We start from the raw sequence: 25,588 nt of genomic DNA, 5'->3' as shown, positions 1-25,588 counted from the left end.
GAGACTGTGATTTTTTTTCCTTTCTGATGATTTGACCTTTGCATTTTAAATGGGTACAAAGCAGTGGTGCCCCTTAACCCCTCAGATACATCAGCTTCTTGGGGATAGTTACCAGCGTTCACCTGAAGTATCTGCACCTTGTCTTTTGTCTCACTCCTTGTTATCTTTCAAGCATTATGAGTCAGTGATAAGGAGGACTCGGTTTAGCAAGTTGGTTCTAATGGCAGCAGTGGTGCCTTGGCAGCTTTCTAATGGTGGGTATCTCTCCATCGCTAAATATATTGTTATACGTGTAAAGACTGTGTCATAGAAGACAGTAAAGGTGATAATATCCCAGTACCTTTTATGTTATTTTCATGCAGGTTCATCACAATATTTGTTTTCCTGCTGATCTCAATGCTTCTACCTTAGCCTCAGCTGCAACTGCTGCTTCTCTGGGTACAAACACAAAGTCTGAGTGCTAGGATCCTTAATGTCCAGTCAGAAGCTAGAGTGGCCTAGCTAGGGTGCCATGGGCCCTAATGCAGGCTAGAGAAATGCTCCCCTGTCCTCTAGGAGGGCAGTGAATGACAGCTATGAATGGGATGCAGTAGGCCCTTTAAGCCTTTGAGCACTACACCTGCTGCAAAAATGAATATCACTAAATAGTAATGAGCCCCTTTAGCGAAAATAACTGTAAAATGTAGATAGGTGTGAACTACAGAAGAGCGAGAATCGTATCTTAATTTTGGCCCTTCGGCCAAAGAAGAGATTATATCAGAGCCTCACCAAACTACTCTACCCACACTCCTCTATTTGTCTTCAATCCTTATATTGTTACATCCATATAGTTTTATGAAGCATCCCACAGTCACATGTAGCCCTCACAGAGGTGTAGCTACCATGCTTGCAGTAAGTGCCATGGAAGCGCAGCCAAGGTATGTGCGGGGCCCACAGTACCCCAATTATGGCCATCTTTTACTACCCAACTATGGGTAAGACAGACCACTTTCCTTGATTGCATTAGGGCCCATGACACTGTTGTCAAATCAATCAATTAACATTTATTCTGCTCTTGAAAAAAAACATAAAAGTACCACAAATCACAGTATACACATTATTTAAAAGATCCCATAAAATAGATAAAATGGAATTACATTTAATTAAAAGAGCCACCTATATAATATTAAAATAGAATGAATCCCAGAGAGAAATTTTACATAAAACTGCAATAAATCATTGCTCCGATGGCTAATATTATAGAGGACAACCTTTTCTCAGTCTAACAGCAACTCTAAAAAAAACGGAGAAGATTGAGAACAAAATCTCCAGAAAGCATTTGCAAATAAACAAGCGCCGGGTGGACCTGGGCAAAATTGGCCCTTTTTAAGTTGGGAAGAATATATGTCTTCCTGGGCACGACATAAAAACTGCAAAACATGATAAAATGTAACATGTCCTGTGAAAACTTACTGTCGCAGCCACCGGGCAAGAAAGTATGGGCCTTATTTATCCTCTAGGCTAGGCTAAAAGTAAGGCAAAAAGGTCCAGCCGGAACCTGGTTAATAGGAAACTGTCATATATGCTTTTAACCCATAAGAGATAGGGCTCCATTGTGGGCATGGTTTTCAGCATGGTATTTCAACGTATACTAGGCTTCTTAAAAATGCCTTCTTCCCTCTCCAGCAATCGCCTTCTAAAAAAAGTGATCTTTCACTCAAATGAGATCATTTTTGCAGATCTTGTCAGAATCACTAAATAAGTCATCACTGCCTAGGTTCAGGAAGCAATCCCTGATGTATTTCAACCAGGGATGTAATAAATGTGATCAAGGACCAGACAATCTTTAGGATCTCTTTGCTCCGATGATTATCAGGGCTAGACCAAATTTTCAGCCACAAGGAAAGAGAGCGAAAAGTCATAATGTCAGATAGATAGGGCACCCCCATTTCTTAATGAACTACAAATGCCAGGATACCTTGTGGAATGCTCAAAAACTGTCTCAAAAACATATTTTTAACATTGTATAGCTCATCCTGAGTGATGTAGCCCCAGATCTCATGCCCCTTTGCTAAATCCATTTATCTTTGAAACTTCAAAAAAAGAGGGAAAATATTTCAATATCTTGTAGAGGTGTACATTGTTTCTTAAATTCATCAAAAAGTGTATACCTGAGAAGAGAATTGCCTATTGGTTTTCAAAACACAATTACATTTTCTATTACAGATATATTTTCTTCAGTTGTGTTTTGTGGTTAACATTTAAGCAGACTAATCACCTCCCTCACAGGAATAATCTAACTTTTTGTTAGTTGTTTTTGTTTTTTCCTAAATACCTTTGATCAGCCGCGGTCGGTAGTAGGAGTAACTGCAGGGCGGTGACGTGGGGAGGGGGGTAGTAAACTATGGATTACGGAGGTTTACAGGTAAGTTAACATATAAATTAATAAAACAAATTTCGTTGCGTGCACTGCATCGCATTTGGGGATGCAGTGCACGCAACGAAATTCGTTTTATTAATTTATATGTTAACTTACCTGTAAACCTCCGTAATCCATAGTTTACTACCCCCCACCCTGCCCCTCCCCCTCCCCACGTCACCGCCCTGCAGTTACTCCTACTACCGACCACGGCTGCCTTTGATGCAAGATGAGGAGAGCAGGTAAGTTCATCTATAGCTGTTTATTAAATAAATCGCATGATGCAGAGATAACAGAAAACAACTACGAAAACAGCTACTCCCAGACTACTCCAACTGACTCTCTGTCCAACCAGCCGACCATCTAGAATCCTGCTCAGGAACGTTCCTGGGCGGAGCCCTCATGAGCCTGAATCAGACATAACACACCTCCCCCTTCACAACCCACAAATAAAAAGAAAAACAACATAGTTTAATATAATAAAGCATTGCATTTCAGGATGGTTAAAAGAAAACCCTGTACTCATACAAAGTATTGATATACATGTCAAGATTTTGATAAATAAAGAAACAAGAAAACAAAATTGATACACTATGTGAAAACAACAACCGGCATAAACTAATACTTCTCATAGTTTTGGAATTCAGACTGACTAAAATTAACTCTGTGTGCTTTACCTTAAATCTTCTGTCCATTTGACACTTTGATTGTACTTAGTGGAGAATGACTATCAACACCCTTCTGAATGTATTTATATTCACCCTTCTGAATATGCTCCAATTTAAGATGTCTAGTTCCCAATTACATTTCTGCACATTCCCTGCTCACTTTCATAACTTTACCACAATTCCACCACTGGCCATTCTCCAATTTCACAGCAATTTAATTCTCAATAACCTCTTGAACTTTATGAGGTTGACTGAATCTCACTTCCCAATTTCTCACGTCGACCTCGGGTAACCTCACTCACACCCAATCCCCTTTATTGATTTGTAACTGTTTTTCACACTTGACAGGATCGAACCTGATTTTACTCTGATCAAGTGTGGAAGTTATATTTTCTCGAATTGTTCTCTCTCCAGAACTTGGTCTTCCCACTGAAAATTTGCATGACATCAAAATGGTTGAACTAAGTCTAACCAATCTGGCTGTGGCCTTACTAGTGCTTACATTAGAACCACTTAATATGGGAATCAGCGGTTTGTGATCCATTCTAATAATGAGATTCGTTCCCCAGACACAGCACTTGCATTTTTCCCACGGCTCAAATGCAGCCCAACATTTTGCATTCTGTAACGGAATACATTATTTCTTGAAGTTTCAAAGTACTTGATGCAAATGCAATGCTATTCTCCTAGCCTGCACATTCCTGCATCAAAACTGCACCAAATCCAATTGTACTAGCATCAACATTTAAATACATCACCCCTTCTGTTGAGAAACAACTCCGGCATAGGTTTTCCAACATTTCAGACAATTAGTTCCTAATGCTTAAAGGCACACTACATAGCTTATGTTTGACATGCAATGCTCCTTCCTTTAATTTGATATGGTGCTCAAAATGCACCAAGGACTCCCCCCTTGCGAAAAGGGTCTACCCAAAAACCTACCTTCAAAAGACAGCTGTCTTCCACTCTCAGCAACACAGTTCACGAATCCCACCCAAGGCAATCGAAAAACAATGCAATCTGGACAGAATTCAACCTTAACCCTGAAGAAAAAGTCCACAGGCTACTTGCTAGCATGAAGCAGACATTGCATATCTCCAACCCGCTTCCTGCAGCGCATGCCACAAATCTTAGCCACTTCATCTCTCTTATATTGACCGAAATCATTAACTCCTTCCTATCGAGTGGCTCCATGCCGACCCCCCTCAAACTCAGATAACTCACCGCCCGCATCAAAAAAACAGATTCTGACCAGAACAACCTTAACAACTACAGGCCCATAACTAATCTCAGTCCCCTTGCCAAAACAATTGAAAAATGTGTGCTTGCACAACTTAACAGCCACATTAAAAAATACAACTTGCACGACACCTTACAATCTGGTTTCAAGAAAGGCTGCTTTATAGAGAAAGTAATACTGAACATCATAGATGACCTGCACAGATCTCTGCATGATGGCCGGGCTTGCCTCCTAGTTAGTCCGCAGGAACCTCCTGATGGCCTTTGATCCTGTCAACCATGACATCCTCCTATACGCCCTCTCACAGGCATCAAAGGAACGGTCCTTCAGTGGTTCATCTCTTTCCTGAACCACCGCTCACAGCTAATCAAATTAAACAACTCAATCTCAAAAGCAGTGCCTGTCTCACAAGGAGTCCGGCAAGGGTGAATCCTGTCTCCTGCTCTAGTCAGCCTTTATATAGAACCTCTTGCAATGATCCTGAAACAAGCCACAGTTGCCTATCATCTCTATGCAGATGACACTCAACTCTACATGAAAATCTCATCAATCAAAGACATTCAGCACTTAAATAGCACTGTCTCAACTGTTCAGTCCACTCTGACCAGCAACCATCTTAAGCTCAACCCCAACAAAACTGAACTCCTTCTCATTCAACCCAAAGATAAATCCTTTCCTGTAGATATTGGCTTGACAACCTCACTGCAATAAACTGCAAACTATCCATATCCAACTCCATTAAATCCCCAGGAATTGCACTTGACAGACACCTGAGCACAAATGAGCATATTATTGCCTCTGCTAAAAGTGGCATCTACATGCTGAAGCACCTTAAAAAAGTCAAACCCTTCAACCCCATCGAAGACCTAAAGTCTGTGGTGCCATACCTAGTCCTCCCCTAGCTAGACTACGGCAATGCAACGATTGTGGGTGCCCTAAAAACACACCTAGCCCCACAGCGGCTAGACTACTGTCGGGTGAGAGAAGATTTCGACCACATTACTCCCACTCTCAAGAAACTCAACTGGCTACCAATCAAGGCAAGTGCTATATTCAAAACTGCTTGCATAACCCATAAAGCTCTTTACACAGAAAAACTAGCCTACCTTAAAAGCCGGTCAAAAGAGACCTCTTTGAATCTGACAGTCTACTCTTGATTCCACCAAAATTTAAGAAAAAGAAATCTCACACCTGCTCCTTCTGTGGAACACACCTAGAATCTGAAACTCTCTGCCTCAAGATTTACGTGACAATCAATCATTCCCTTACTTAAAGAAGAAACTGAAACTTCTCTTCCAAAAATATCTAAACTCTCACCCTTAAACCATCTGACTGGTTTGTTGGCTACCACCCCGCGCAACCTCTAAATAAATCTGAGCCGCAGAATCTCGGGGAAAACTGTTCCTCTACTCTCCTCACCTTCATAACACCCTACCTTAGATACCTCAGTATGGATTTCTTCCATCTGTACTACTGTCTGTCGAAAGTTTTGTTTACATACGGTTAATATGTATTTTAAGTATTCTACACGTAATTGGTGCACTTGCTGCTGTGCTAACTCCGTAAAGCACTATATATATATATAAATATATATATGTGTGTGTGTGTGTGTGTGTTTGTGCACTGTATCTACCCCCAATACCATCCTACATATAAATCTATATGTCTACTGTATCTACCTCAGATATCATCCTATATACTGTTATTATGTTTTTTTATTTTCTCCACATGGTACCCATTGCATTATTATGTATTTTTATTTATTCCACATGAAACCAGTTGCACTTGATGCTATGCTAACTCTGTAACATTACTAATCACTATTACTTCATCTTATTCAAAAACATTTTTGGGGAATTAGATGAAGTAATAGTGAAATAAATCACACCAGCTTGTGAATTTTCGGCTTTGCCTCGTTTATTGTAAACATCTTTGGATCAGCAATGCAACTAGATATAAACTGTGTATATAATTTAACAGTGGTCCTATCTAGTTTGCGTAGGGACCCAAGCCTCCTTTAGGTTACAAATACTAACTCTGTAAAGCGCTATATTCACTTATACTATATCTTCTTCAAAACTGTATCATCTATATATTCTGATGCCTACAGTATATTTTGTTTACATACTATCACTATATATCTGTATTTGCGCCAAATGCAAGTCAAAGTTGATGATTTGCAAATGCTGTGAAGTGCTCTGATAACTTCCGGTTAAATTTGCGCTAAACAAACTCGTTAAACGATTAAATAAACTTTCCCCACAGCAATGCGATCCTTGATTGAAAAAGTCCTTCTACATCAGTTTTGACACTATTGTACCCACCCGTATTGACATCAGGTGGGTAAAAGATTTTGCAAAAGACCAATCTCCAAAACAGTTTGCTCAAAAAAATATAGTAGTTTTTGATCCTGAATCAGTCAGTAAAGGAATTCAGACACTATTCACTAGAAATTGTTCAACAGGGTCTTTACAAAAAGGCACATCTTTTTGTGTGTGATTTTACACACAAAACCCTATTTCTCATGTAATTACTCACATGATCTGATTCTTCTTCCATCACCGAATTAACCTTGACTTCAACATTCTTGGTAGCTCGTCATACACCAGCAAAATAATTCATAACCCCACATATACTACATTCTTTACCTATCGCTAGACATTGCTTAAAAGATGCAACATTCATTTTCGAACCACATCTGAAACACATGGAATCATTAAAGACTTTAGTTTTTGACTGTGGACCAATATTAACTGGAAGTGAACCCCGCCTTCTTACTTTTAACAACAAGGGTATCCAATTTTTTTTTATCCAATGAAGTTTTATTCATTTCTTTCGAGTATTCTTTGAAATCTTGAATATTGTTGGCAGTGTCAATGGTTTCTTCAAGAGATGGGTTTTTGTGAGTCAATACACGCTCCTAAATCTTTTTAATAAAACACCTGGTAGCCAAATGATCCCTGACCAGCTGATCTGTAAAAGTACCAAATCCGGATTCCGGTGCAATTACCCATGGAGATCGCACATACATATCAATAGATTCGGCTCCAGGCTGTTTTCAAGAAAATAATTTGTGCCTTCTGGTAATTAAATTGGGTTGTTTGTCAAAGTGTATCTGCAAACGTTGTACTGCCTCCTCATACTCATCTAATTCTTCCTCCTAATCCTCACACACTACTTTGGGTAAATGGTGACAAATATTGTGGCCTACCATACCCAAAGAATGGTGCATCAATTTTTTCCGTCCCGGTGTCAAATTTAAACTATCAATTGCTCCTAAATTCGAATTAAATGCCCTGAACTATTTTTTCCATTTCACTGACAGCTCACCAGGAAGTTGTAAGAATGGTGCAGGTGGCATAATAGTGTGCATGATATCACAGGTAGACAGCAAAAAGTATCACAAGATAAAGTAAGTAGTGCTACACAAATAACCAATATTAATTTGAATGTATGCACACTGGTCAAAATGCACAATACCCTTACTTGTTAAATATGACTTGGAAAATGTCACATTAAGAGAAATGTGTACACCTTCGTCATAAAAATGATGCATGAAATATGCCCTAAAAATAAGCCGACTTCAGGAGATTATAGTTGATAATTACTTCAGTGACGTGCAAGTCGCCGTTCTTTTGTGTGCAACGCACAAGGACACACACAAGAATTGCCAAAAGCATGCCTATCACTGAATTAAAATGATCACAAAATGGCCGCTAGTATTTTGAAATGCACAAGACAAGTGGGCGCTAATTACTGTACTTGGCCTGCGTATCGCCACCGTAGTGCGTGAAGTGCACACGAAATGTGGAAAGCGTTCATATCGCTGAAGTGGAAAGGCTGCAAAATGTCGGCCAGAGTTGTGAAATCCACATTGTACTCAAATACTGAAGATACTGGTGTGTGTATCACTGAGCATTTGACAAGTTGTCACAAACCTCTGGAATGGCTGCACAAAGAACATTTAGAGCGCATCAAGGCATGCGTATTGCTAAAAGAGCGACCAAGGTAAAACAGCGTCTAACGCAGGCAGACACACAATGCAACTGAATGCGGGATGGAGTAAACAAGAAATCTTCACCCACACAAAGAAAATGTTACCAGCACTACTGCGTTGCCTCACACCTCCAGCAGTAGGTGGAGGAAACACCCACTTCCACTTCCCCTTTCAGGCCGCCTCAGTAGCAGTCAAGGTCAACACCAAGATGCCGACGTGTCACTGATGCAGCGAGTAGTAGTACAATGAAGATCCTCCATGTCACTTGTGGCCAGTGATGCAAGACGAGAGCAGGTAAGTTCAACAAAAGCTGTTTATTGAAGCAATCACAAGATGCGGAGAGAATGGGAGCCAACGATGAAAACACCTACGCCCAGACCGCTCCAACCGACTCGACTCTCTGTCCAACTCACCACCCTCCTAGAATCCTGCTCACGAACGTTCCTGAGTGGAACCCTTGGGAGCAAGATTCGGACATAGCAGCCTTGCATAATTCTATTTTCCTAAATTATTTACTTAACTTGTTTTTGATATCTTCCTTAGATTAAGCATATTCTCCTTAGATAAAAAGCAGAGATCTTTCAAAAGGACTAAAGGTTTCTAAAAACTTCTTATAGTTGAAGATCATAGGTCAAGTGTATTACTGCATCTCACTACAGTACAATGAGTGTTTGCAGTTAGAGGGTGCTCCTTAGGCAGCAATGTACTGTCGTTTTATATGATGATTAGCTATAATTCATCTCTCAAATAACGATTCACGCTTTCTTTCCTTTCATACTACCTCAGAATGCCATTTGTTGTAACTTCCCAAAAGTTAGACAATTTGACATACTTTTTCTAGTCACAGGCACGCCAGGGTACTTCTACGATACATAGTGGAGCTGTTCTAAACAAGCTTTGGCAAAACCTATAGGTCTCACCAATGCAAGAGCTATTTGCTTTACCAATATGTTTTAGCTATATCGTACACCAGAGTGGCTTCTGTTCAGCATGGCTAAAAGTTTGTGGCGTAAAGAAAAGTGGCTTGGAGTGGGTGTCATAAAGTGGATTAGAGTGGAGTGTCATGGAGTGGCGTGGAGTTTTGTGGAGGGAGTAAAGTGTCATAGAGTAGAAGGGTGTAGAGCATAGTGGAGTGGCGTAGAGGGTGTTGCGTAGAGTGGAGTAAAGTAGAGTGGTGTAGAGCAGAGTAGATTGTCATAGAGTGGAGTGGCATAGAGTGGAGCAGTGTAGGAGAGTGGAATGGCAGAGTGGAATAGAGTGTTGTAGAGTGGAGTGGCTTAGAGTAGAGTGGAGTCGAGTGGAGTGGAGTGAAGCAGTGTGTCATAGAATAGAGTAAAGTGATATGAAGTGGCATAGAGGGAGTTGAGCAGAGCGTTGTAGAGTGCAGTAGTGTTGTAGGGTGGCATAGAATGAAGTAGAGTGTCATAAAGTGGAGTATCATAGTGTATTGTCTTAGAGTGGAGTAAAATGCATAGAGTGAAGTGGTGTAAAGTACAGTGGTGCAATGCAGATTGGTGTAGAGTGCAGTTGCGTAGAGTGCATTGGTTTTGAGAAAAGTGATTTAGAATGCATTGCATAAAGTGCAGTGATGTAGAGTAGAGTGGCGTAGAGAGGTGCAGATTAGATTATAGTGGCAAGGAGTGCAGTGGCATAGAGTAGATTGTTTTGGAGTGGAGTCAAGTGGCATAGAGTGGAGTGGTTCAGGGCAGAGTGGAGTAGTGCAGGGTAGAGTGCAGAGGTGTAAAATAGAGTGCCATAGAGTTCAGTGGCGTAGAGTAGAGTGCAGTGGCACTTAGTACAGTGGTGTAGAATACATCAGAGTAGCGTGGAGTGATGCAGAGTGCATTGACGACTTAGAGTGCAGTGGCGTATAGTGGAGTGGTATAGAGTGCAGTGGTAAAGAGTGCAGTAGCATAGAGTAAAGTGAGGCAGAGGAGAGTGATGAAGAGAGCAGTGGCGTAGAGTAGCATAGAGCAGCGTAGAGTAAGGTGGCATAGAGCACAATAGTGTAGAGTAGCATAGCATGCAGTGGTGTAGAGTGCAGTGGTGCAGAGTAGAGTAGCACTGAGTTCAGTGGCAGAGAGTGCAGTCTTGCAGAGTCGAGTGTCATATAGTGCAGTGGCATAGGGTGCAGTGGTGCAGAGTGGAGTGCCACAGAGTTGAGTGGTGCAGGGTAGAGTGGTGCAGAGAGACATGGCATAGAGTAGAGTGGTGCAGAGTAGAATGGAGTGGCGTAGAGTGGAGTGTTGTAAAGTGCAATTGTGTAGAGTGGCATAGAGTGCAGTGGTAGAGATTTGCGTGGCATTGAGTTCAGTGTCGGAGAGTGCAGTCTTGCAGAGCAGAGTGACATAGAGTGCAGTTGCATAGAATGCAGTGGGGCAGATTCAAGTGGTACACAGTAGAGTGGTGCAGAGTAGAATTGCACAGAGTAGAGTGGTGTAGAAGCAGTGGCACAGAGTACAGTGGTGAAGAGTAGACTAGAGTGGTGTAGAGTGCAATGACATAGTGCACAATAGTGTACAGTGGTGTAGCATGCAGTGGTTTATAGTGCAGTGGTGCACAGTAGAGTGCCATTGCGTTCAGTGGTTGAGAGTGCAGTCTTGCAAAGTAGAGTGTTGTAAAAGGCAGCAGCGTAGAGTAGAGTGGAGCAGAGTAGAGAGCAATGGCATAGAGGATTGTCGTGCAGAGTAGAATAGAGTGGCTTAGTTTGCAGTGGCATAACATGCTGTGATGTAGAGTGCAGTGGCGTAGAGTGCATTGGTTTTGAGTAAAATGGTGTTTAGTAGAGTGGCATGGAGGGCAGCGGCGTATAGTAGAGTGGTGCTGAGGAGAGTACAGTGACGTAGAGTGGAACAGCATAGAGTGCAGTGGTGTAGAGTTTAGTGGCATAGAGTGCAGTGTTGCAGAGTAGACATTTGTAGATTGCAGTGGTGTATAACTGAGTGGCATGGAGTGCAATGGTGTAGAGTGGTGTAGACTAGATTGGCATAGAGATCAGTGGCGTAGAGTACAGTGGTGCAGAGCAGAATATAGTTGCATAGAGTGCAGTGATATAGAGTACAAAGCATAGAGTGCAGTGGTGCAAAGTAGATTGCCGTAGAATGCCGTGGCATAGAGTGCTTTGGTTTTTAGTAAAGTTGTGTAGTGTTCTTTGGCATAGAGTGGAGTGCAATGGTGCAGAGTAGAACAGAGTTGCTCAAAGTAGAGTGGAGTGGCGCACAGTGCAGTGGCGCTGAGTGCAGTGGAGGGGTGCATCGTAGAGTACAGTGGCGTAGTGTGCAGAGTAGATTAGAGTGGCAAAGAGTTGATTGGCTTAGAATGCATTTGCTTAGAGTGGAATGATACAGAATAGAGTACATTGGTGTAGAGTGCAGTGGCACAGAGTGCAGTGTTGCCGAGTAGAGCGGCATAGCATGAAGTGGTGTAGAGTGTAGTAATGCAGTGTGCAGTGGCATAGAGTAGAGTAGTGTAGTGTGGAGTGAATTGATGTAGAGTGGAATGTGCATGGTGTGGTAGCACACTGCTAATACAGACAACACAACTTCAATTGTAATGACCATTACATTTGCACAGACATACAATTTTACTGATTAAAGTATATAGCGCACAAACGATAATGTGTGGTAAGGTCATCACCTAGTGTATTGAGTTGTTTTGATGGTATTAAAATGTATCTGCCCACCACACTTCAGAATTACCAAGAAATGTGCTTCATTGGTGCTTTCTAATGCTGATATATTCTGAAATATCTGCACAGTTCATTTACAGACATTTCAATTTTGATGTGTGCTAGGAAAGCAAAATAACATCATACAGGCTTCCTCAAGCCCTCCCTCAGTAGCAGGCATGGTTGTCACAAAACCTCTTACTCTGAAGTCAGAGAAAGAAAAGTAAATACTAAGCTCCCTGAAGGACAGAGCCTTACATTTGACCTCTGTCTTTAAATGCACAGTAAATGTGATAAGATAAGAACAAGATGTAAAGGCTTGTTTTCAGAATTCCAGTGCTGGTGGAAGAATACAGTAAGAAGGGTTTGGTCAAGGGAAGGGACAAACTCAAGCTGGTCAGCCTAAAATAAATAGAAAGCAAGCAAATGTGAGTTACAAAGCCAACGGTACGCAATGGCTGGAATGAATTCCCAGGGAAGCTTTCTGAATGTCCCAAGATGTTGTTGACACACCAGACAGCTGTGCTGTCTGGTAGGCTTCGACCTAAATATCGAGGTTAAATACCCTACCAGATACTGAACCGCTTGGGCGAATGATGCCAGGTATCCGTTGTTCTAATCTGTCTGGTAACTTGCAGTGCCATCTGTTTTTCAGCTATCTCCATATATTTCCAGCTGTTTTCATCAGCCGTAAAAGTCATCAATTTTACTTACAATAAAACAATACATGTATTAAAGATGTGTGCTCTATTTTAAATACTTGAATACAAATACTCAGAAATGGGCTCCCACAAAGATATCTTAAAATTAATTAGCAAGTCTGAAATGTAAAGGAAGGTCATATTCAGTGTCAATGGCCATTGAGGGGTATTAAGATAAAATATTGAACCTGTGTCTTTGCTGTTGCTGACGAAAGGACAAATAACAGAGGGCATGGAGCATCATGGTCTGGGGAACTAAAACATTTTAAAACCAGTGACTTCGGAATGCTTACTGAACTCAGCAAAGAGTCGCTTACTTCGACTTTTACTTATAATTCGAGTTTCTGTTTCTCTTCCAACATTACAGCTACAAAACTGTGAAAAATGAAAATAATGGTTCTATAGAATGAAAATGGGTGAGATCTATAAGTTGGCTTAGAATGACATAGGAAGGCGTACCTGCCAACTTCTCAAACATATTTAAATGTGTGTGGAGGAGGCAAGGTGTTGAATGGGGCAGGGATTTGTTCTGAGCACTACCCAAGAAGCACTTAGCCCTTTCACTATCTAAGCCCCCCAAAAAACTCACTAAAGCTTCTTAGGCTGCCATCCATAATGGGCATCTGCTGTGCAGACCATCGACAGATCAGCTGGAATGCCACTTTGTGCTAGGGCGTCCGTCTCACCTGGTGCTCATTGTGTGATATCAACTGTTCACCACGAGACCAAGTGAAGCCAGTTGTCGCCGGCATGACCCATGGGTGAAGGGGTGGGCACGGGGGGGAGGTCGCAGGGGAAGGGGGGTCTCGCATGGGAGGAGAGGGGGTCATATAAAAAAAATACATTTTAAACAAACTTCGAGGACAGGTCCTGCATCTTCTCTGCTCCCGCTCTCCTGCTCTCCTGCCTCCGACAGGAACAGGAAGCAGGCAGCCAGGCTTCCTCCCCTAAGCCAATCACAATGCTGCAATGCAGCATTGTGATTGGACTGAGCGCCGTGACATGGCGCTCAGCCAGGGGCTGGAGAGGTGGGCATGTTCTCCATGCAGGCTGCAGCAGCCTGCATGGAGAAGGGGAAAGTGCGCATGACTGGTTTGGACAACCCTAGAGGGCCGACCAAACAGTAATTGCACACTCAGGAGAGGGCAAACCACTCCTGCCCTGCTCCGTAAGCAGAGCAGCACCGCCTACCCACCCACCGGCAAAGGAAACATAAAATGGTATTAACTAAAATATACTACCATTTTATGTTTTTGTTTCTCACTCTGCGAGAAAGCAGTGTTTTTGCTTCTTGCTCTGCGAGAAAGCAGTGGGGCGAACTCCTCCGTCATAGCGGAGGAGCTGCCACTGTGTGAAGTGATTCAATATTGTGTGGCGCATGGTGGTACTGTGTGTGTTGGCAGATCTATAGTGAGGTCCCTTTTAATTTCAGTGAGGCCGGTAATGACAATAATCGACTCTATCTTGATTATATGATGCACAGGAATACCGCAGACCTATGGAGTTTCATCCAGAGATCTCAGATGCTGAAAGCAACTGGAACCAAGTGAAACACTGGGGCAAAATGAGGAATTATTGGGGGAACTGAATCCGAATTTGCCTTAACCCTGGTAATTCCTCATTTCTAAGAGGACCGTCAGGTCTTGGTAACTACACCCCCAACACCTGGTATTAGTAACTGTTAAAGGAAGAGTTACTAGGAGCATTACTGGGACGCTCATAATGAAGCCCAGATGCCAGTGTAAATTAATATTAGGGTGGAATGAAATGAGATACATCAGTTGGATTCTAGCATGGTGTAGCTGGATTTAGTGATTTAAAAAAATGTAGAGCAGTTCAAATATACTGGACAAATATATTTGCATTCAGGCACCACCACAGCTGCCTGACATTAAGTTGTAATCAGCACATCAAATGGAAAAGTGATTTTTTCTCTGTCTGGCAAAATGGTTCTGTCAGACGGAAATGGGGATTTACCATGTTATGAATAGCAAGACTAACAACGTAGCATTTCTATTCCATAATATCTAAAGTAGAATTTCCCCAGAGAGAAGGAACTGTACCAGCTTACGTGGAGTTGCTAAGAGGTGTTAACACTGCGCCAACGTAAGTGCAAGGCAGCTTATAGGAGCTGGGACGCAGCCATTTTAAATACAATGCCATACAATGCCACTGAAGTGTCTGCACTGTGTCACATTGAATGTCATTCAAGTAAGGTACTGTTACTGCACAATGTTAAGTGTGATGCTGATGAAAGGGGGTGATGTGTCATTGTAAGCACAGTGCTGCTGGAGGTGCTCATACTCTGGCATTTCAAGCATAACAGGGCAGATGAGACAAGGCGTCTCTGAACTCTCGTTTCATAGATAATAAAACCCAAAATTAGGTTTATTGGCTTCCGCTCTTTTCTCTACATGTCTTGCATACTCTGCTTGCAGAAAAAATAGCTTTAAAAAAACATAATTTCTTATATTTACGATTCCGGATAACTACATGTACATTGACCGCGTTTTCTCCATAAATGTCCCATTAAATTCTTTGCTGTAAAGGAGTAAGCCATGATATAAAAGCGAAGAATATAAATGCCTTGTTGTACATTTTCATTCTTACTTAATGTGCTCTATAAAACAGATGGCCTCAATTTATGTTGTTTAAAGATATACCCCATTAAAAAAGACAATGGTAATAAAAGTACAGAAATTTATTTTTGCTTGTAGTAAAGTTGTTTTCTTTGTGTTGGAAAGAGGAGCAGGGACACGGGGTGGCGTAAAGGTGAACTGCCGCAAAAAAAAGCAAACGTAACTCCACGCAACATCAACATGCATTTTATTGAACTGATTTGTTCAAGATAGATCGATGATCTTAGGACTGGATAAGCAGGTGTTCAACAAGTGCATCAAGCATCCTTGATTCCAAGAGGACGCTTAAATTCACTGTGGCATATATACCATCAAGTAACGCAGCGAAGCACGCAAAGTCACCTTGCTGTGCTCCGGTGCGTTGCAGGAAATGGGCAGGAATGCGCTGTATGTAACATAATACAGTGCATTCCTGTCTTTTCCCAGCGCTGGCGCAAAATCAGCTGCCTAGCGCCAATGCAGGCACCCTTGCACTATGGTGCACAGGTGCCTGCATTGCAGCACACATAGAGGAAAAAACAAAGGCAAATAAAGATATTTCTCCTCGTTGCGCCTCCCCAGAGAACCACCCACCCATGGAACGCATTCCTGGGGCACAGTAACGCAATGCAGTGATTTGCGTTGTGTTTTGTTACTCTAGATTTATGAAGCCCCTCAGGGTCTCGCAAGAAAGACTTGCATGGCTTGATAAATCACACTAAAGGGCTGCGTTGGTTTTGCACCCTGTTGCGTGGCTCAAACGTGACGAAACTCTATGATAAATATGATAAATATGCCCCTGAATCTATGATTTGCACAAGGTTTGGAATTATCAGCTGTGCGGTGCATTTTTCCCTCTTTGAATTCTGACAAATCAAACCGACCAATATAGGTGGAAATTGCATGTCCAATACTAATACATGCAAAATGTGCTGAAGGAAACACTAAATTCTGCAAGTAATTCCTTATTTTTGCAAGGAAAATTTCAATTAGGAGGCATTTTCCATATCAGTTGAGTAGTGTATGATGCGGTATCACTAGTCTATAAGATGCTGTAAATACCTCACATCAATAATCAGGACCTATGTGTTTTCTGGACAGGCCTGTCAAACACAGATTCCAGCCTCATGCAGACATGATCCATAGTTTCTGGATCTATCCCAATTTGTTCTATAAAAAATAACCTTGTGAAAGCAGAAACCTTTACCATTCTTATTTTAGTAATGTCGAAGGTATAATCGTTATTTAGAATTCAACACAAGTAAGTGTTTAGGTTTTAAAAGAATTTAATGTTTTGTCTGAAAATAGTCGCACTTTTCTGTAAATCAATTTTCATACAATTTTGCAAGAATAATAAATATGTATTTTTATAAACTTTGTGAAACTTTCTCCTCATTTGGAGAATCTTTGGATTAATTTATGTTGGATAAATTAATTTTGCTACACACCTATATTTTGCAACTGATGGTCGTACACTGATAATTTTGTAAGAAATGGATTTTTACAAAAGGAGAGTCCTTCCTGTAAGAATCAAGTCATTCAAGTGTAGTTTGATGCTGAAGACATATGTAGGTGGTGGGGTAGAGAAGGTTTTGAGGGAAAGGCATGTGCTGCGCTCTGACAAAATACTATTTAGGAAGTAATTTATAGTTCATCATTCCAAGAAAGGCACCTGTAATTCCAATTCAGGCACTTATCAATATACTCACTTACTTTAGAACTTCTGAAAATGGATAAGTGCTCTAGCAAAATGTTTAATTCGGTAGGAAACATCAGTGTGTGGTTCGATGCAGATCATGATGTGCATAGGCTGATAGCACCTCTAGAAGTCTGTTGTGATTCAGCGACTGCGACATTCACCATCACTATTACAGTTTGTTGCAAAGGGTTCTGAGCTGGTATTTTGTTCCTTGGTCGCCCCTATTTTGTTGGATTGTGCAGTGAACAAAAGATCTGAAGCTGTAGGTCCTTGCGATCAACGTGTTTCGGTTTATTGGTTTAAGAGTACAGTCCGAGAATAGCAGGGCTTACTGCTGGTTGAGCATGACGTCCCTTGGCAGCGCTGTATGTGGTCCCAGGCCTGAAATAGCAGAGATGTTCACTTGAGGTTCCCTGGCATTGCTGTGCGAGGGGTGAAGAGATTTCAATGCACCTGCCCACACTATGTCTGGCCGCATCTCAGGCAAGAAATAAGATCTCCCAGACTACAGAGGTGCAAAGACAGTCCATTTACTCCAATACGTTCGCTAGCAGGTGTTCACAACAATCAAATTAAAGACGCATCTCTACTAGCAGTGATGTTTTCCCCCAAGCAGTATGAAAGAACATTTATCTTTGTAACTTTATTTTTTTTTCAAAAATCATCGGAAAATAACTTAACTAATTAATAGGTGGGGAAATCTATGAGGATAATGCAAAGAGCCCTTCACAGTGGTCCGAATGAACAAAAGCTGTCCAGTTAGAGTGGGTAGATCAAAACCTTCAATTACATCTTCAAATTAAGATGAAGCCTATGTTTATGCGCTCATGAATTCAGTAATCTCGGATGACCCATACCAACATATCAATGCCAATTGTTATATTTATATGTTGTATTTTTGCCCACTTCCAGCAAGAGCTTATTTGAGTCTGGGGTTGCACGTGGTGCCCACTGGCAATCTTTTTTGGGATAGGCACTTATTTCTACTCATTAGACCCTGTGCAAGAGAGAAAAAAACTAAAAAAGTGAAGGAAAGGGGAAGAGAAAGACGAAAAACAGTGACAAAGAAAGAAAGCGAGGATGTAAAAGAATCTGAAAGAGCGACATAAAGTAGCATGGAATGTTGGGTGATGGATGCAAATGTCATGAGGTGGAATCAAGACTACGCAGCCTTGATATTTTCCCCACAACATTCAATAGTGCTGGCCGCACGATTCAGGGCAAAACTTTAGGACTCAGCACATATTATTTTACAAATCAAGCACTACTTACTGCACATAAAGAGCAATATCTTGACCTTCGTCAATAAGAAACCCAGATCCATACGTAGCTGTGACATTATTAAAGCACTACAGAGCCCTATTAAAGGTATAAGTGTGCTACACAGTATTCATATAGGCCCAACTGGTGCTGGCCACACCCATCAGATGCCCAGCTAACTCTGCCACAAGGAGCACCAAGATATTTTGCCAAGACAAGCCACATCCTTTCACTGCCATTTCAGCCATGCTGTCTATACATCAGAGCGAAGTCTATTGTGTAAGAAGAACGAATATTGGAGCCTGTGTCCTTTCTATTAAATATAACCAAGAGTAACTGAAAACAAAATGCTGGCACTTAGCAGTATGTTAAGATGGATAAGTATCAAAATGGAGCTATTGACTCGAACTTCCAAAATATAGAAAAGTATGATATTTTAATGACTTATTCCTTAATGTAACTATACCCTAATAACCCTTAGTACCCCTTAACACTTCTCATCCCTGAACCCTTAAAACACCAAACTACCTCTTAATGCTACTATTTCCTGGATCCTAAAAACATATCACTTCTCCTTTACACACCTGAACCCCAAAACACTTTTACTACCCTTAACACTACCATTCCCTTAACCCTAAAAGCCCCTTACTACCCTAACACAATCCTTCCCTGAACCATAAAAAACAGTAATTAACTCTTAATGGTACCAATCTCTGAAATCTACCTTCCCCTTAGCTCTATCCGTACCTGAAATGTCTTTACCTAGTCCCCACCTATTTCCACCTCACTGTACACTTGATTTTGCCCTACAAGGCACAACATTTTTCTTAATTCTTTTTGCAGCTTCAACTTTTTTCATTCTGACACATTTTTGAATTGATATTTTTCCAGTCTGCTTTTGTCTCCATGATATTTTTACTGCAAACTGAATAACAGATCCAATCGTTCTATCAGGGCTGCATTGTATTTAATTATCTCATTGTATTCATTGTTCATGAGCTTGAGATGGCATGGTCACTGAAACAATTTTGTGATGACAAAAGCAGAACACTAACTTTCATGTATCTGAATAAAGGTGCAAAAGTTTCAATACCAGGATTTATCAACAAACAAATGTCCAAAGGCCAAGGAAGGTTTGGCAAAGCTTTTAAGAGTCTTTCATCTCAAAGGCACTGGTTTTAGACAATGAAATGTCGACAGTCATCAAAAGTTAAGAATGATGAAAACTGAGCCTGAGGGTCTCAGTCTAATTCCCACTGTCAGTGACTACTGCTGTTGCAGGGATTCTGCTCAGGAACAGAATTATGATTGGGACCATATCCCATCAGTACCTAAGGGCCAGACCTGACTAGCTTATAGTGCCTCACTTGCCCTTCTAACCTTTCCAGAGAGACAAGTGATTTGGCACCCCAGAACACAACACTCTCGACCCTCTCAGGGACCGAGGTAGCATGTCACTCCCGTTCGTTCTCTTACTTGTACTTGTCCACAATAAATAGAGAAGAGATAGGAAGGAAGCGCACAATATTTATTTAAACTATTGTGCTCTAATAGGCAATACTTGTGCCAAAACTAGAAAACAAATACAGTTCAATAATGTAATTAGAATGATTAGCAAACCACATACAATGAAAAGCCCTGTCATATTAGCTGACAGACTTGCCTAAACCCACCCTTACTACAGAAGCCAAATCATTATAGATCATAGATTAGAGCGCTCTGGAGTTAGTGGTGGACCGCATACCTTAGCATACTTAGATAGTGGCTCTACCTCTCAGCCGTAGCGGGCCCTCTCTTCTCAGGACCTTTACTTTGTGTGTTTTAGAATGGTGCATCCCGGGTTATACGACAAAATACGTGTGTTCATAAACAGCAGCTGGGTTTCTATTATGTCTAGGTGCTAGTGTCTGACCACAGAGAATAACAAGGAGACATGTTATGGAACCTTTTGGAACTCACTTCCCGACCACCTCCGTTCTGCCACTCAGTACCTCTCCTTCCGTAGAGACCTGAAGACGTTTCTCTTCGACCAGGCCTTCCCTTCTTAAAAATTCCCCTAAAAACACCCCCACTTCCTCTCTTCTGGTCTCTCTCCCTCAGTTGCCAATCTCCCCAGCGCCAAGAAACCGCAAGGTGTACGCTGCGCTTTAGAAATATTTTAAATTAGAAATTAGAAATTATGTTGTTTGACCTTGCCTAGGCTGTTCCTACTAAATCCCAGGAAAAGAACAAAATGCAAAAACACGTGCTGACAATGCGTGAAAATACAATTTGGCACAAAAACAAATGTGATATTTGGTAACATGTGCAAAGCAAACGCGGCCTACAGCTTGCATAGTTAGGCTAACATAACGAAAACGACAAGGGGCTATACGGAAAACACACAACACTGCCTGCAACACATTCTCACACACACACTCAACCTAACATCACTAATAATGCGTATTATCATAGACATTCTCACATGAGTGGCCAGGAAGCTCACAAATATTATATCTAAATTACTGTCTACCCACCATATCTGTCAGGATGCAGTCATTTTGAGAGTGGATTGAGGGGAACTTGCTCTGCCTCTACTGATGTGAGTCTTCCCTAGTAGGTGTACTTGCACATCAGAGAACCATGAGCATTCAATGGTCATCTCCCCCCTTTCTACACCTCTAACTTGCATGAGGAAGGGTTGCGGTGACAGTCCTTGGACATAGCGTGTCCTTTCCAGTGGACATCCTCCCAGTGCAAGGAAAAGTGCACAGCTATTCAACAGATTTGACTACTCCTCTGGCAGCATCAGGTGCAGACAGGACACTTTCCCTACTTCCCTGAAATTAAATATCCAGACTAAAACCTTTGTGCACCCCATTTAATGTTGTTGTTTTTTCGTTATTTTTGATATCTGTAATATTGAATTGTTTTTCCCCAAAAAAACAAAAATGTAAAAAAGAATAATATTTACGCCAGAATGTAGAATAATCTTCGTACTAAGCTGCATCCTTTGGTTTAATCATATTTTCTGAAATTTTATTGGCAGAAATTCAAGTCTCACCTGCCAAAGCTTCGGGAAGCTCGTGATGCCCCTCAGAAATGCAGCTGTCCACCAGGTAAGAGCAAACAAACCGATCACTGATGCGTAAAGATCTGGCTGCCCCAAAGCCCATGGGGAGGCGGAACATTTATAGAGTCAAAAGGTATCCCCCCTTTTTTCTGTGACGTTCCTAGGCCGAACAACAGTGTACATAAAGTCAAGTCATGCATAAATCGTTACATTTCTGCGCAGTTCGGTTCTCCTCTTGGTTAAAAGGCAATAGTGAACTGGCAAGAAGGGTATTTTCTAGGGAACTAGCAATCTGGTGAAAAAGGGGAAAGAAGGATTAACCACTGTGTAGTAGAAGCCAGGCCTCAACAATAGTTCCTCCTCATTCGAAGTAAACAAATTGACAACTAAAAAAAACTACAGAAAAATGAGCGACAAAGTCGGCCGGCAAGCACAAGCTCCTTGAAGAAATGAATTTGAGAGTGGACATTTAAGATATGTAATGGGTGAAAAATACCAAAAATGCCAGTTTCAGTCTCACATATATATGCTACTACAGATGCTTGTCAGAAACCTGCTTATTCCACTGTCCCCTTTATTCTTTTGCCATTTTTAAGGAATATGAACCAGATTGATTGTGATTAATTATGGTGCTCATTAATGGCTGCCCATTCAGTAGTTTCTCTGGCCCAGCAGAGAGTAATATTTTAGGAGTGGTCTTTCTAAAAGAATGCTCAATAAGTCGCACATAAAAGCCGATATCCAACCTATTATTTGGAGAAAACAGTGGCTGAAATGATTTTTTTGTTTATTTTTATAATATGCAGATTAATTGTCCAAAGAAAATCCCTTAAGTCATGGGAGTGCTGAAAAGATAGAACGTTTTCATCACTTTTTTAAGTTGCATTCATTTGTACTGTGGGTTAGAGGCAATTAAGTGTTGCTAAATTCAAGCCTATTTTGAGTAAAACTGCCAGCTGAAAAAAGGATCACAAATAAAGCCTAGTTGTTTTTTCCTTTGTGTTCTGTTGTTCCTGATAGGTTTGTTTTTACCTGTGCCGAGACCTGGTGTCTTTCGATATGAGTAAAAACTAAGAATAAACAAGCATTGGCATAGCCAATAGGTCTCGCCTTTGGGACCTTATAAGTGTTTAGCCATGCAACAGTTGCATAACTTATAAGGTCCCAAAAGCGAGACCTATTGGCTATGCAAAGCGGCATGGAAAGTAAAAGTGATTGCGATCACGATCAAACATCAAAGCGGCCGTGCAGCTGCTAAAGTGAAAGTAATCGCGGTAAAGTGCGGCGCGCGCGCCCGCGCATATGCACTGTAGCTCCAGGCTGGCCTGGTAGCACTTTTTGGAGCCCTCTCAATAAGTCTTGCCAGACCAGCTCATGCGCTGGGTCAGGCGAGACCTAAAAAAAAAGCAGCCCTCCAAGGCGGTTTACCCATACATCATCTTGTATGGAATCCGGAAACATTTTATTGGTCATGATGAGCACAATGAGGTGCTCCTACATCGGTAATCAGCTTTTGTCTCATTACCATAGCTGCATTTTGTTTATTGGCCGACTTTACACTGGTGGAGAGATTCACTTCATGAGGACGGTACAATCTAACCAGCAGGGAAAAACACTTTCTAGGCTATTTTCATTGCACACCACGCTCCTTCTGCAGAGTTTTCTTCTCTCTTAGCCGCTGTTGTTTTTGAATGACATGTGGTGGATTTATTTATTAATGTATTATTATTATTGCTGTGTTTGTTTTGTTGTCAATATTGTTAGTAGTAGGGGTAGTACTATGCAGGAACCAGGTCCATGATGCATGATTCACTCTCAAGGCCCAGAAGTCACATGCAAAGAGGTATCTCCCCCTATTAGATTGCACCAAGGCGGGATCTCCATCAGTGCTTTCGGGATAACAGAAAGATTCTCATTCACGTAGAGGTATAATACCATTTGAATGGACCTCTGCAAAATGTAATGTAATTCTACAACTGTATAAAATTATGTCACCTGTGGGCCTTGTGCACATTATAAAGCAGAAGCCGTAACTGGTGTTTAGTGATTAGGTTGGAAGATGGAGTATAGTGAAGCCAAGTGATGGGCAAAAAGGAAAAGAAAGGTGTGATCTATGCGATGGAAATCGCGGAGACCCCCAGAGGTGCAGACATGGCACACGGAAATGATTCGATGGGGCGCTGCGGAGAGTGCGGCACTACGTAAAGAAGAACTTAAAGGATTGCGAAAAACACCAATAGCGTTGGAATGGGATGTAATGCTGGAAGCTATAAAATCGATGGAAGAAGTCTAAGACCCTAAATAGAGTGTAAAATTGTTAATGCGGAAGGGTACCTAATTTTTTTGTCAGCAGTGCATGGACTGGGAGATGTATGCTATGCACGCATAGGCTTGCCAGGAGTATATGTGAAGAGATGCACAAGGCGCAGAACGCAGACACACACGTGAGACGGGGGAGGGGTGGGTGGAGGGAGTTGGGGAATGTTTGTTGTATCAATATGACAAAGGTATTCTTAATATTGGGGACTGCTGTCCCAAACAAGATAGGACGTGTTCAGCTTATTCTATAGAATAGTTCAGCATAAGTATATTGCAGCGAAACTGGATTGTGTATATGTAAATGCGATATAAGACAGGAATAAGGTTGCTGCAAAAGTGTAACATGTGGATATATGCTATAAACGACTTCAAAACCCAATAAAATATATTTTTAAAAAAAAAGAAAAGGAAGGTGTGAGGAGTGTAGGGGTAAGAGAGGTATTTGCCCTTAATATGTTATTAATGATGTGAGGAAGTGAGATGAGAGATGGGAGAAAGGGTCAAAAGGAGCAGATATATAAGTCAGTAGTGGAGTAAAACTTTGGTCTGAGGCCAAGTGCTGCAAATGTGAATGGATAATACTTAGGGGTTTTCCAGTCGGAAATAATTCCCTTTGTCAACCACTGCTCTTATATCAACTCTACATACAGGCACCCATACAGCAAACATTCATAACATATTTGCAAATAATCTTTGTTATCCCCTCCCATTGCTGGTATGTGAGGTACTGTTTTGATCGAAAACAAGCGTTTTTATGGATGTTGCATGGATTTGAAGAACAAACATTTCTCTGCAAAATGTCAGTAATAGATTCCCATACGTCACAAATGTAAAAATAAATGAAAGGAAAATGGTATTTAAAACAATCTGTTTAAGAGTTATTCAAGGTCATCAGGGAATGACTAGCTACAGACCGGAACTGGTTTTATCAGGGGGCCCTCTAAAAGGCTGGGGCCCTGGGCCAAGGCCCACTTTGCCCATAACTTAAAAGGTCTCTGAGTGTCAGTAAATGAGAAGAGGGGTCAGAGCAAGTGAGAATAAGTGAGATAGAGAAACAGTGGCTGTGAGTGAGAACGGATAAGAATGAGTGTGAGGGTGTTTAAGAGAGAGTGACTGAGAATGAGAGGGAGTGACTGCAGATGAGTGCAACTGTGAGCAAGAGTCAGAGTGAATGCGAATAAGTGGGAAAGTAAAACTAAAATTGAGTGCAAGAGAATATGGGAATATTAATGTATGCTAGTTAGTGAGGATGAGTGAGTGAATGTGAGTGAATGAAAAGGAGTGTAAGTAAAAGAAATGTAAGTAACCATGAGTGAGAAGGTGTTGTAATATTTGTGAGTCTGCTATTGAACCTGACATACTCAAGGTAATTCTTGGCTTATAGAGGCCCCCATTAGAAAAATGTTGGGACTGCCACACTGAAGGCAATATTTGCATATGGGTTACCCATGCAAAATGCTGAGGCTGACATGCTGGTTGTAAATCGTGGCATGAGGCATCTGTGGAAAAATGCTGGTGCTGGCCTAATGGAGGAAATTCTTGGCCTAGGAGGAGCCATGGTTAATTGTTGGCACTGACACAATTGAGGAAATTAGACACTATAAAGCGAAGCATCCATGACAAGATACAGTCCCTGAAATACTAGAGATAACTTTTGACACAAGGGCCACCATTAGTCTGTGGAAGGCAGTAGAAGCAAAAATCAGTTGCTTGCATATTGTATGTACAGTTTGGGCTATAAGGGCACCCATGACAAAATACTGGCCCTAGGTAAAGGAGTTAATTTTTGACATATGGGGGTACCCATAGTACATTTGAACAAGCATCTGCAATGCAATAGTTCTCGCATTTACAGGAGTTAGAGCTAAGTGACAATGCCTTTTATTTATGTTTTGGTTTTTAAAACATAAATAAAAGGCATTGTCATTTGCAATGCCAATATCTTAAACTCTTGCAAATGCGCGACCTA

General features: G+C 41.4%; 1 protein-coding gene across 3 annotated transcripts in view; it reads left to right on the top strand.

The window, feature by feature from the left end:
• The window catches only part of COL13A1 (collagen type XIII alpha 1 chain), a 583,842-nt gene that overhangs the window by 41,060 nt on the left and 517,194 nt on the right, over window positions 1–25,588 (top strand). For all 3 annotated transcript variants that reach the window (XM_085603477.1, XM_085603475.1, XM_085603476.1), the window contains exon 2: window positions 21,277–21,346. In XM_085603477.1, coding sequence (XP_085459603.1) covers window positions 21,277–21,346 — 70 coding nt within the window. The remainder of the gene's footprint in view (window positions 1–21,276; window positions 21,347–25,588) is intronic.

This window comes from Triturus cristatus, chromosome 1_2 (assembly GCF_964204655.1).
Source record: "Triturus cristatus chromosome 1_2, aTriCri1.1, whole genome shotgun sequence".
Lineage (NCBI taxonomy): Eukaryota > Metazoa > Chordata > Amphibia > Caudata > Salamandridae > Triturus > Triturus cristatus.
Note: the sequence above shows the minus strand (reverse complement) of the source record. Positions and strands in the feature narration are given on the sequence as shown.